At 35.7% G+C, this 13,621-nt stretch overlaps 1 protein-coding gene across 1 annotated transcript in view; it reads right to left on the bottom strand.

The window, feature by feature from the left end:
• LOC150105886 (uncharacterized) overlaps positions 1 to 13,621 on the bottom strand; it is a 138,671-nt gene that overhangs the window by 44,421 nt on the left and 80,629 nt on the right. Inside the window, exon 6 of the mRNA XM_090393656.1 lies at positions 4,070 to 4,176. Coding sequence (XP_090249782.1) covers positions 4,070 to 4,176 — 107 coding nt within the window. The remainder of the gene's footprint in view (positions 1 to 4,069; positions 4,177 to 13,621) is intronic.

Genomic DNA, 13,621 nt, shown 5'->3' with positions numbered 1-13,621 from the left:
GGTGGGTTTTCTATAAATTGAGAAAACCAAGTTTCCATCAGGTTGGTGGGTGACTAGTGTGTCTAGGAAGGGGAGGCTATTGTTTATCTCTTTTTTCCAGGGTGAACTTTATTCTAGGATGTTGGTTGTTTAAGTGTGTTAAGAAGGAGAGGAGGGTATCTGGGCCATGTGGCCAAATAGCAAACACATCATCAACGTAGCGAAACCATATGGTAGGTTTTTGTGGGACAGAGTTTAAGGCTTTCTCTTCAAAAGTCTCCATAAAGAAGTTGCCCAAGGGTGGGGAAAGTGGTGAACCCATGGCTGTCCCCTCTATCTGTTTGTAGAATTTTTCCTGCCAAACAAAATAGCCTGAGTTCATTGTGAACTGAAATAGGACTGAGATATAGGGAGGAAATTTAGCTTGGATTAGCTCTAAGGTTTCTTTGAGGGGGGGGGGGGGCATTTGTGAATAAGGAGGAGACATCAAAACTGACCATTAATGTCATTATGTTGGAGTGTAAGGTTTTCTATACTGGCTTTGAAGTCGGCTGAGTTTTTTATGTGTGATGGTGTGTTGCCAGTATAGTGTGAGAGCATTTGGCTAAATATTTAGCTAGTTTGTAAGTGGGGGAATCAATGCCATCCACTATGGGACATAATGGCACATTTTCTTTATGTATTTTTGGGAGCCCATATATACGGTGGGGTCTAGAGTTATATGGTTTTAATCTGCTAGTAATCTCCACAGGCCAAGAAGTGACCTTCTTAAGGAGTCTATGGAGTTTTCTAATTTGTAAGTTGGTGGGATTGTATTCAATGGGAAGGTAAGTAGCTCGATCTAATAGTAAAGCCTTAAGCTTACCTGTGTAGTCATTATGATTGAGTACCACAGTGGCATTCCCCTTATGCGCTTGGGGGATAACTATTTCTTTGTTTTTCTTCAATTCCTGTAGAGACTTGTATTCACTAATGGATATGTTGGTTTTTGGTGGTTTTGCTTTTGTGAGAACACAGGCTACATCCAATCTAATATCGTTGGCGATGTGGTTTGGAAGGTAGCGAATTCTGTGTTTAATCTGGATTATTAATTCCTCGGCCTGTAATTTCCTATGAGCAATGGCGAAGTTGTGACCACGTGACAGAGCGTTGAGTGCTTCAGGCTTCAAGATGACTGAAGAAAGGTTAACTACATTGTTGGTTTGTAGTTCTGGTTTGGATGTCGAGTTCTTTAATTTATCAAACTTGTTGATATGTCGACTCCGTATTCGTTCGAATTCTCTGTTTGCCACAGTGCACGAGATGTCACGTAGAATTGAACAAAGTTTGTGATTTAGTGTATTTGAAAGCAGCTCATTCTCTAGCACTAAATTAGCTCTGTTTACGTCGGCTAGGGAACGACGTGTAGCGTTAATTTGCTCCTGAAGTAAAGCCTGGCTCGCCCGGTTGTAGATACAGAGAGCTTTCTGTGAAACGAAACGGTGCTTAAATTTTACACATTTTGGGATTACCTGATTATCCTGGCAGCATTTTAGGAAGGTCAGACGATTCAGTTGTCTAGATAGCTTCAGTTTATTCTGTAATGGCAGGCCTTGCATGCAATGGAATCTCAGTGAATGATAGTAATTCTTGTAGAAAGGCTTATACGCTGGTTAAACATGATAACTAAATACTTAAGGAATTGACCGCGTACACTAAAAATATATATTAAATCAACTTTAATATATACTTTCCGATATTTTGGCAACGTCACGTTGCCATATTCATGGGAACTTACTGACATCCAGAGTACTCAGTATTTGAAACACTTTCCTCCTGCACCTCTAAACCTCGAACCTGCCCTATCCCTCTAGTATTAAAACTGACTCCTCCAGACATTCCATCTTCTGCTAATTTTAAGCGTAGTGTTATTTTCCATGGCATCCCTTAATATAGTGTTAGCATTGCTCATGTCCTTTCTGATTTCTCTCTCTTTTTACGAGTTTGTCAAATTTAGCATCTTCATTTTGATTTCTTGGTGAGTCAATACTACTCTTGAATAATAGTTTTCATTTTCTTAATAGTTCTTTAGCATTTTTGATAAGAACCTTGTCTTTCCCTCCTCTTGAATATTTGTTAATGAATGTTTACCTGTAGCTTGAATTCTGTTTTCGTTTTAGTGGCAAAAAAAGCAAGTGTGTTTCTACAGATATATATATATATATTGAAGATCCTTGTTGAGATTAATTTTGAATACATTAATGTTATTCTGATGGTTTCTGGAGTAGATTTTTACTTAAACCATTTAATTCAGTCTTTGTTAAGGCAGACTAGAATGATGCATCTAACTGATATAATAATAATAATAATAATCTTTTGTACTTAAGGTCCGCAACCTGCCCAACATAACCATAACTTTAGGATCAGGTAGTTAGTCTTATGCTTAAATATGCATTGCTGCATGTAAATTATATATTTTCTCCTGGCTAGTTTGCCTGGTTACAAGATGAAAAATTCTCATCTCCATATGAGACTGGCTAACTCATCTTCAACCAAAAAAGTCCTAATAACGGTTCTTTGTATCACAGAACGAAATTTGAACCTAGAGCTTCAGTGAAACCAAATGACATACAGAGGATCTTAATCTATAACCTGTATTTAAGATAAATTTTTTTCTGATTCATTTCATCTAACTTTATGTAATTATGCATAAGAATAACAGTTTTCAATTAGTGAATCGAGCAATAAATTGCTATTTTTCATATCGAATACTCATTCTGAGTCAAATCAAACTTTTGCTATAACAAATCTGTAATGACCACAAAGAATAGTTTTTATAGTGGTTACCATTATTATATTATTTGACTAGTACTACAGCAAGAAACTTTGTCCAAACCCAAGCATAAGCATAAAGTATTTTCATGACTAGTCTACTTATATATAGAGGCTATTGACTTCACATCAATTACCTTAGTATCTCATAATGCAGAATAGCATTATGGGACACTGAGGAAACTGATGTGAAGTAAACAGCTTGTACATTCAAGTAGACTAGTAATGAAGACACTTTACGCTTACATTTGGATGTAGGATTAAAACAAGAATATAATTTCTTATCAAGTAAAATTTTCATTAGCTTGTTACAGCAGGTGAGTTTTCCATAGGAAGATTTCCCCTCCTTTCCAAATATGAGAATCAATTCAAAATTTCTTAACACTATGCATGCATAGCCAGTAAAATTATGCCATAATTTGCTTTGGGTCTGTTTTGAACCAGGCTCACAGTAAAAATGTTTTATACTCATTTTCTGTTTTAGGTATTCTGGTTCTGCAAAATGAAACTTCAAAATGGAGTAAGAATCTAACTCCAGTCAGATACCGTACAGTGCAATGACCAACACTTGTACATCAAAACTGAAACCTCACAGGGGAAAAAAAACAACTGAGATTCGTGTGCAATTTGTGGACATGGTGTAGTGGATCACAGTACAGTGTAACAGTGGGCATCTCTCTCTTCTGAAAAGATGGAAAGCATTAAAGACAAGAAGTTTTAATGGATTACAACAAGAATGAAGTGATGACAACAGAGGATTTGCAAGATCAACTGTGGAAGCAGAATAAATGAGTTTTCTGCAAGATATTTGGCACACTAAAATTTGCAGCAAAAGACTTAACATGTTTGTGGATTTAACCCTTATTCTGCATGACAATGTGGGATCACATTTCACATGAAGTATATGATCTGGAAAAGTATGAATGGCAAATGTCCCCCCCCCCCCAACAGAAATGGGCTCCAGAATATCTAAGTTGGAAAGGGGGGAGTAGTCTGCAGTGAAACCTACTACTGATGAAGCCTGCTAAGTAATCCTATTTATCAAAACACAACAACAAAAAAGATGTGCTAACAGGAAAGCAAGACTTATCCAAACAATGAGGGCTTGTAAAAATTTTGTTAACTGTTTGGTTTAACAAAAGAAGTATAGTGTGTAGAACTTTTGAAATGACTCTCATAACCATTAAAATATCTCTTAAAATTAAACCTAAAGAATAATAACAAATCAAAATTAAATTAAAAATTTTAAATTATCAATGCACAATAAATAATGTCTTACATATTTTTTACTTTAGTCCATGTATCTCCCCATACATATACCCCATGCCTTCTAACCAATACTGCACAAGTATCTGGATATTCCACTATTGCCTTTGCCATTCTCTCCTAATTTTTTTTTTAAAAAAAAAGAATATATCATTTACAATTATTACATATACTACAATTTCTAGTCAAACTATTCTTACAATTTATGGAAATTAAAATTATATTCACCCATGCATTATATATGCTTGTGTAACGCTGTGGAAGCGGTGTTTGTACCCACAGCTCTAGACCACCTGAAGTTTCCCAGTTAAAATCTAGCTGTTGACTAGAGGAACTTTTTCAATCCCTTTCTTCAACTGGTTCCAGAGTTAGTTAATCTTGAGCACAAATAAGCAGAGTTTTACCCTCCAGTAAACTCAAAGAAAATTGACCATAGAACTCATGCCATTTCAGACAAATAATATACCAATATTATACAAATAATATTGGTATATTATTTGTATAATATTGGTATATTATTGTATAATATTGTATAATATTGGTATATTATTGTATAATATTGGTACAAAATAATATACAAATAATAATCAACTGGTTCCAGAGTTAGTTAATCTTGAGCACAAACAAGCAGGATTTTTCCCTCCAGTAAACTCAAAGAAAATTGACCATAGAACTCATGCCATTTCAGACAAATAATATACCAAGTTAGGGATCACAAGATGGTAGCTCTTGTCTGCCTTTCTTCATCAGATGACATTTAGAATTAGTGATAGCCTTGGGCCAGATATCTCTGATTGGCTACTGGTGGAGACTGAACTAACTTAACTGAACTAACTAACTTTTGGAGACTAAGGGGGGAAGCCCCTTAGTCTCCAAAAGTTAGACAGAGCTAAAATGGCCTCACCTATAGAGAATAAAAAGGCATTAGCAGATATTATATATTTTTATTTTGTTGAAAGTTTTCCACTTGGTTATATTATAAATTAAAGATACCAAGAAATTATATACTTGGTTTAATCCATTATCCAAGTGTAAACAAACAAAGTTTGCGCCTGAAGTATCTTTCAGGACTGGGCAACTCGTGGCAAAGGTGATATGAGTTCACATCACTTGTCTTAGTATCCCATAATGCAAAGCCCATCTCCTTGCGGACATGTACACTGCTATGCATTATGGGAAGGGTCACTACCCAGACCAGTTTTGACCTTTATTGAGGTCTCATCAGTGGGAGCCAGACCCAGAGGTGAGATACCAAGGTTGAAGTAATGCAGAATGTGAACCATACTTCAGGCAGAAACTTTGTTTACTTACACTTGGATAATGGGTTAAACCAAGTATATAAGGTGAAACACCTTTTGGCAACTTTCCGTGTAGGTAAATATGACTTCTCCATTGCTTCCATCTGGGTCTGGCTCCCACTGACGAGACCTCAATAAAGGTCGAAACCAGTCTGGGTAGTGGCCCTTCCCTTAATGCATAGCATTATACAAGTCTGCAAGGAGATGTGCTTTGCATTATGGGAGATACTAAGACAAGGAGTGATGAGAGCTTGGTCCACCTTTACCACGAATTGCCTCAGTCCTGAAGATACTTCGGGTGTAAACTTTGTTTGCTTACACTTGGATAAAGGATTAAACTAAATTTATTATAAAACCAAGTATATCATTTCTTGGTATCTTTAATTTATAATATAACCAAGTGAAAAACTTTCAACAACTATCTATCTTTAATCCAAAGCACAGTAAACACTCTATTTAATGGACAAAATTTCTGGTCCATATGTCATGTGAAAATTAACACCTTGTTAATTTTAAAATGCTTTTAACCCAGATTTGCTTATAATTAAATTAACAGGTTATTTTTGTTATTAATTTCATGTTATTTTTAACAAATTTTGACAAATAGGCCACCATATGTTGGAAAAAACTAGTAATTTAGCCAACATAAATGAGTCACCACTCATAAAACATGTTTGGTGAATGATTAGGACTTGATCACACCAATCACACTGTAATTGGTTCTTTCGTTGCATGGCGTGACTTTTTCGTAATTTTAGGGAGTTTATTATAAAAAAACAGCAGAATTCAAAAGTTCAAAAAAAAAAAAAAAAAAACGATAGTTTTTTTCAAAGCATGATTACCTAAACCAAGCGCCTCAACATCGAACATTAACTTACCTAAAAGTGTGTAAAAATTGTGTGTAAAACAATTTTTTTGTTATTACAGTGCTAATGTTGATAAAATTGCAGTATAATGTTATAGATATATTTAAAAAAATTTGCGATTTAATGGACTTTCGATTTAACAGACAACTCTTAGCCCCTATTAGTCCGTTAAATCGAGGGTTTACTGTATTTTAATAATAATACGGGTCTGACACCTTTTGGCAACTCATATAGAAAAATATGACTTCTGCATTACTTCAACCTTGGTATCTCACCTCCGGGTCTGGCTCCCACTGATGAGACCTCAATAAAGGTTAAAACCGGTCTAGGTAGTGACCCTTCCCATAATGCATAGCATTGTACATGTCCGCAAGGAGATGTGCTTTGCCTTATGGGCATTATAGGATACTAAGGCAAGTGATGTGAACTCATACCACCTTTGCCACGAGTTGCCCCAGTCCTGAAGATACTTCATGCGCAAACTTTGTTTGTTTACACTTGGATAATGGATTAAACTAAGTATATAATTTCTTGGTATCTTTAATTTATATTTTATTTACTGCATTATACATAGTACAAGTAAGGAATATATAGTATTCTCCACTCCACTCAAAATTTCCGATCCTTAGTTTTCCAACAAGTGTTGCAAAGAGTCCAAGCTAAAAATCTCCAGATTCTTACTCGGCTTACTTATACAACAGCCTATAACAACCACATATCATCAATAAATCTAAGCAGACTTTGTAAAGGCCAAATGCACTAAGCTTGCCTCCTGCTGAAATGACAGTCAAGAATTGTGGTCACCTGTCAAGGTCCTACTCTGTTTCCACTTTTTTTACCTCTCTCTTTCTTACACATTTCCTGGTGGACCAACAGTATCATCTCCTAAAGATAAGGCAATCCTCTTGACAACTGTTGTTTAGATGACAACCAAGGCAAATCTCCTCCTACTATTCCACAAACCACCCACAGTATGCCTCCAATGATCTTTCATCAGATGGACATCAGAAAAATATTCAATAGCCTTAATATTAATAAGTCCTCTGGCCCCTAGATGATAACCCTCTTAAAAATAAAGGAAGATAAAAGTCAACCAAACTATTGCCTTACTGCTCTAACTTCAACACACCTGAAAATCACAGAAAATATCATTAACAGCCAATCATTTCTTTACCTGAAGACACACCAATTAATTAGTGATCATGACTTCCACTACTCTTGCTCCACAGCAGATTTCCTTGCTAACCTTACCCACTTTTGGACAAGCAATGAAACTGTTTGTAGAAACTAACATGGTCACTCAATATTTTCAATGCATCTGATTAAGTCTGGGATCACTGTTTTTTTTTCTCCCCCCCACGCTACCACTATCTTTTGTTAGTGGATTGCCAGCTTCCTCTCTGGATGTTCACTGCATGTCCAGGTGAATGCCCATGTCCACATACACTTTTTTCATCAATGAATACAACCCTCCCCCCATCTCTTCAATGAAACTGTTTGTAGAAACTAACATGGTCACTCAATACTTTCAATGCATCTGATTAAGTCTGGGATCACTGTTTCCCCCCCCCCCCAGCTACCACTATCTTTTGTTAGTGGATTGCCAGCTTCCTCTCTGGATGTTCACTGCATGTCCAGGTGAATGCCCATGTCCACATACACTTTTTTCATCAATGAATACAACCCCCCCCATCTCTTCAAGAAACACATTAACAGATTTCTTTCTTTTCTTATTCGCTTGTCTGCACATGGCGTTGTGTTACTTAAGATCCCCCACCCACATACATGTGTATGTGAATGGTAACAAAATAAAAATGGCTTTGGTTTAATTAATTTCAACTGCTCCCCTCTCATTTCAGGATTAGATTTTGTACTTTTTAAATTTTGGATGAAATGCCAATAAAATACACCTTTCACTCAGCTTTCATAATTGTGACAGTGATCCATTTCATTAACTGGCATTAAATTTGAATAGATACATACAAAGTGGAAATTATCATAGTCCCAATAAAATGAATCATTGTTACTATTATGAGAGTTGAGTGTAAAGTGTATTTCAAATCCATTCATTAGGTGAATCATAATATTCATAACAATCATAAGGATTACTTAAGAATAAAAACTGGATAAGTAAGAGGAAACCTTCAAATCATATATAAGGACATGAAAAACTCAGCAGACTTTCTGACCCAGTATTAAATCCTCATATGCATCTACTTAGATACTGAATAATTGAGGATGGGAGCAGGCTGAGAAACCAGAACTTTGACAAGTAAGCTATGTTTAAAAAAAAAAAAAACAGAATTATAACTCATTTTTGCAGTCAACAACATTCCTTTCAAAAATCAATAATTGGTCACAAAACCCTGTGCAACACACTACAATGTACAATATTTAAAATGATTATTTGGGAAGGCAGAATGGGGGAGACTGTTCCAAAGAACAGAAGTAGATGGAATGAAGAGGAGGCAGGGAGGTTGGTTCGGTGAGTTTCAAGATGGACTGTAAAACGGTATTGGTTGGCAGTGACTCTTGTTCTAATGATTTTGGAAGAGAGGAGAGGAATAATAGTGGCCAATTCAGCACTGTCCATGAAAGTATCTGTAGAATAGGCACAAGGCAGAAACTAAATATCTGGGAAAGAGAGATCATTAATTAGCCAGATTGTCCTCTTCTGGATAGAATCAAGTAATCTTAGAGAGAATTTTGGTTCACCCCCAAATATGGGAACAATATTCCATGGTTGGGCAAATTTGGGATTTGTATAGAGTTAGCAGCTGTGAAGGTGTGAAGTAGTGTCTTGTGTGAAAAAGTACATCACGTTTTTTAATGGCTGTAGATGCTATAATTGAAATGTGGTTGTGCCAGGAAAGATCAGAGGTACAGGTCAGTCCAAGAAGAGAAATTTGATCATGTTTGGATATCTCAAGGTAAGAGAAGAAGGGACGCAAGCTCTTTCTTGCAAGATCTGCCAGGACTGAGTTTTGGTGCCAATGAAGTCTACAATATTGTCCTTGCCCAACTAGGATATAGCTAGGAATTCAGAGTTTAGGCCACTGGACATAGCAGATCTTGAGGACTCTAATATCTGAGCACTACAAGATTTGTCAAATGAAAAGGAGAAATGGAGTGTACAGGAAAACTTCGCTTAACGCGATTAATTAATCCATTAATTAATGCACATTAAGCAAATACAATAAACTATAGGAATAATTATAATTCATTCATCAGTTAGTGTAAATTTGGAAAAAAAATTACAGTATAAGCTATATTAAAGGATAAAATCATCAAAATTAATAAAAGTCAATTGCTTAAATTTTTATTTAATGTCTAAACATTTGATTGAGCTACTTTTTTTTACAAAAAATAAATAAATAAAATAAAGACGTTTGGATTGTGCTCGACTTTTTCATCTTGTCATGCAATTTGATATAGCTGGCGATCGCTTTATCAAGATTTTGGCAAACTTCGAAGCTTCCATGTCAGGATCAGCATCAAACAAAATTTCCTTAGCATGCTCAATGTGATTGAAAAACTAGCTCAAGTTCTTTTGCAGTTAGCTTCTTAGTGACACTCTTTTCTTGTCCACACTCCTTATCTTCTTCTTCTTCATATGCACGCTGTTCTTCTAGTTGAAGGAGATCAATCTTGCTTAAATGTTCTGAATGGGAATCGAGCAAGTTTCTCGCATCTTCATTATCCACTTCATAAAATCCTAGTTCTTTTCCAATTGTGCTGATTTCTTAATAATGTTAGATCTTGGATTTTGCGCATGATAAACTAACACATGCTTGAGTTTAAAGTTGCCTTCTGCATTGCCTCCTAATAAAAGCATTGGACAATCTTTAGGTACTTTGTATCCTGGTTGAGATGCTGCAGTTTTAGCTAGGAAAGTTTTTGTTGGCATACACTTCCAAAAGAGACCAGTTTTGTCGGCGTTGAATATTTGCTGATTATCGTAATCATCCTCCTGAATTATCCTTTGCAACTCAGATTCTGTGGCCAAGTTTCTTCAGGAAACTTGGCCACAGAATCTTTATCAGCACTAGCAGATTCCCCAGTTATTCTCATGTTATGCAGTCCAGTTCGATTTTTAAAATGGTCAAACCATCCTAAACTCACAGTAAAGGTTTTACATTCCTCTTGAAATTTGGTTACTTTCAATGAGGTAAAAATATTGAGAGCTTTTGCCTGAACATTCCTTGTACTAAGAGATATATTTTTTTTTATTACAATCAACCCAGAGTGATAGAAGACGCTCTATCTTGATCATTAAATGGCTTCTATTTTGGGTGATCTGATTTCTTAAAAAAGCAGTAGCAACTTTTCCCTGTTCTTTGTATTCTTTGCTCTTATTTAATATAGTCCAAACTGTAGACTCGCTGTATCCCAGGTCTCGCACAATCATTGTATTACTAGTGCTACTTTCATGTCTCTTAATGACTTCCAGCTTTTCCGCTCGCTGCAGATTGGCGACAAAAAATTTCACGCAACGTAAAATTTGCATAAAGTAAAAAAATTGCATTAACTGATTAATCACCTCACTTAAAGCAAGGAAATAGTATCATTTCACTTAAATGCACTAAATGATTATCACATATATCGAATTCACATTAAGCGAGTTTTCCTGTACTGTCATCGGCAAAGAAAGAATGAAGACGAAACTAGCAAACCTTATGAAAGAAATAAACAATCACAGTGGCAGATTACCACTCAATGAAATAGTTATTAATAACTCCTCAAAAACGTTATCTGATTTGGAAATGAACATCCTTTCTTGTGGTTTCAATTTTGTAATCTCTCCCAGCAGAATTCCAAAAATCAGATATTATGGCAAGTGTGGTAAAAAAGCCTCCAAAGAATTCCAAGAGCTGTATTAAGAGTTGAATTACAAGGCTGTTTGTGTACAACAGCCTCGTACTTTGTACAAGCAAAACCTCCTATCAATAATATTACAAAAACGAAGATCCTTAAAAAACAATAAAGACAAAAACATCGTAGTACTGAAAGTCGACAAAGGCAACTCAACAGTAGTATTGAACTCTGGAATACATAGATAAAATGAAGTCCTTTCTAGAAGACACTAACATCTATAAAAAAAAGTTGGATCAGGATATTTCCATAAAAAAACTAACAACTTAATAAAAAACGTGCTGAACTGGTTTGAAGAAACAAACAAAAAACCTTTAATCTAGACACCCTCTGGTTGCTAGACTATATGGAGTCCCTAAATTACAAACAAGGCTTACCACTGAGACCAACTGTTGATGCAAGATATTCTCCCAACTTATTTGCTATCAAAATATCTAGCACACCTACATCAGGCAAACATCATCCTATCCAAAAAAAACACCACACACTTCATAGAAAACATCAAAGACATCACAAAAGTTTCCACTGATATAATTGCTAGCCTGGACATATAATAGCTAATCTTTTCATCAACATTTCAAGACAGAAACCATACTACTTCAAGATATTTTTCCATCTGATACAGTAGATCTTTTTAAACCCTGTATCAATAGTACTTTTTTCAAATTTCAAGATTATTTTGAATAGAAAGAAGGACTAGCAATGGGCTTTTTTCTCTCTCCATTGTAAGCTGACCTATTCATGGAGCAGTATGAAAAAAATAGCACTTCAGTATCAAGGAATACAACCAAAAATTTGGCAAAGATATGTTGTCAATATTTTTATTATCTGGCCTGGTACCATAACCCAATTAGAAGATTTCATCACCAACGTGAGCAACATTCATCCTTGAATTAAAGTCACTGTTGAATTAAAAACCAGTAATTAAAAATCTAGCTGAAGAATTAGATAAGTACCAGATCGACATAATTGTGACTGAAACAAAAAAGACCAAAACTGGTGAGATCTTTCTGAGCAATAAATACAAAATGTTATATTCAGGCAATGACAATCAAGGAAAAGAAGGAGTAGCCATAATATTCAACACAAAATACGAGGCTAATCTTCTTGAATGGCAGTCAGTCTCAAGTAGAGTAATGTGGGCAAATATGAGAATAGGGAACTGGACAATGAGACTTATTTGTGCCTATTGTCCCACAGAAGGTTCTACTAAGGTAGAAGTGGAGGAATTTTTTGACGCTTTAGAAAAAGCAACTGACACAATGAAAAGGAAAAGTTGGTCCTTGTTGGAGATCTAAATAGCAGAGTAGGAAATGATTGTGAGACATGCAAAAATATTTTGGGAAAATTTGGAGAAAAGAGCAAAGCTAATAATAATGGCAAATATCTGTTGGATTTCTGCTCAGGACATGGACTGGTTATTACTAACACCATGTTCCAACATAAAAATGTGCACAAATTCATATGGAGAGAAGAGGCTAGGAATAAGAAAAGTCTCATTGACTATGTTATTGTTGATAGTGATGTTTTCTCCCTGGTGCAGGACACCAGAGTGTACAGAGGATTTGAAATTGGAAGTGATCACTATTTAGTCTTGAGCAGGATAAAATTGAATTTCATATTGAAAAGAATAACATGTAAGAAAGTTTTAAAGCGAATAAAAGTTGAGCAGCTCTCAGATCTGAACTGTAGACTAAAATACAGAAAGATTATTGAAAAGAAAATGAAACAGTTTGAGAAGAGGAATCAAACCTTGGAGATTCAGTGGCAAACTCTGAAGAAAACATTGGTTGATTCTGCGAGAGAGGCATGTGGTGAGGTTGTGTGCAAGGATAAAAAAATCAGAACTCCCTGGTGGACACAGGAAGTTAAAGAGACAGTGAAGGAAAAGAAGAAAGCATATCAAAAGTTCCTGGCAAATAAGTCAGCTTTTACTCTTACAGAATACAGAGACAAATGTAAGAAAACTAAACAGTATGTAAAACTAGCTAAACAAAAGTCATGGGAGGACTTTGGCAAGAATATAGAAAATAAATATCAAGAAGGTAGCAAAATATTCTGGAGGTTGTTGAAGAAACTTAGGAATGGAGGAAAGAGTGCTGTAAAAGGAGTTAGAGATGATAAAGGTGACATGAAAACGGGAGAAAAAGATATCCTTGAAGTATGGAGTAATTACTTTGAAAAACTGCTAAATGAAACAAGCAGTGATGACAGCACAGTGATAAAAAACACTGACTAGGCATGCAGTCAGGAATACATATCCATACTTGAAGTAGAAAAAGCCATCGAAGGCTTGAAATGTGGAAAGGCAGCAGGAGTAGATGATATTCGACCCGAAATGCTGAAGTATGGTGGTATAAAAGTCTTACAGTGGCTGCACTGCATAGTTCAGAAAGCCTGGACAGAGGGACGAATTCCCGACGATTGGAGTAGAGCTGTCATAGTACCCATATATAAAAAGGGAAATAAAACTGAATGTGAGAACTACAGAGGTATTTCCCTACTGAGTGTTCCTGGCAAGATCTATGC

This window comes from Typopeltis vanoorti, chromosome 6, assembly GCF_054136105.1.
Source record: "Typopeltis vanoorti isolate ZY-2024b chromosome 6, IOZ_Tvanoo_1.0, whole genome shotgun sequence".
NCBI classification, from domain to species: Eukaryota; Metazoa; Arthropoda; class Arachnida; order Uropygi; family Thelyphonidae; genus Typopeltis; species Typopeltis vanoorti.
The sequence above is the reverse complement of the archived record's forward strand: the minus strand, read 5'-3'. Positions and strand labels throughout refer to the sequence as shown.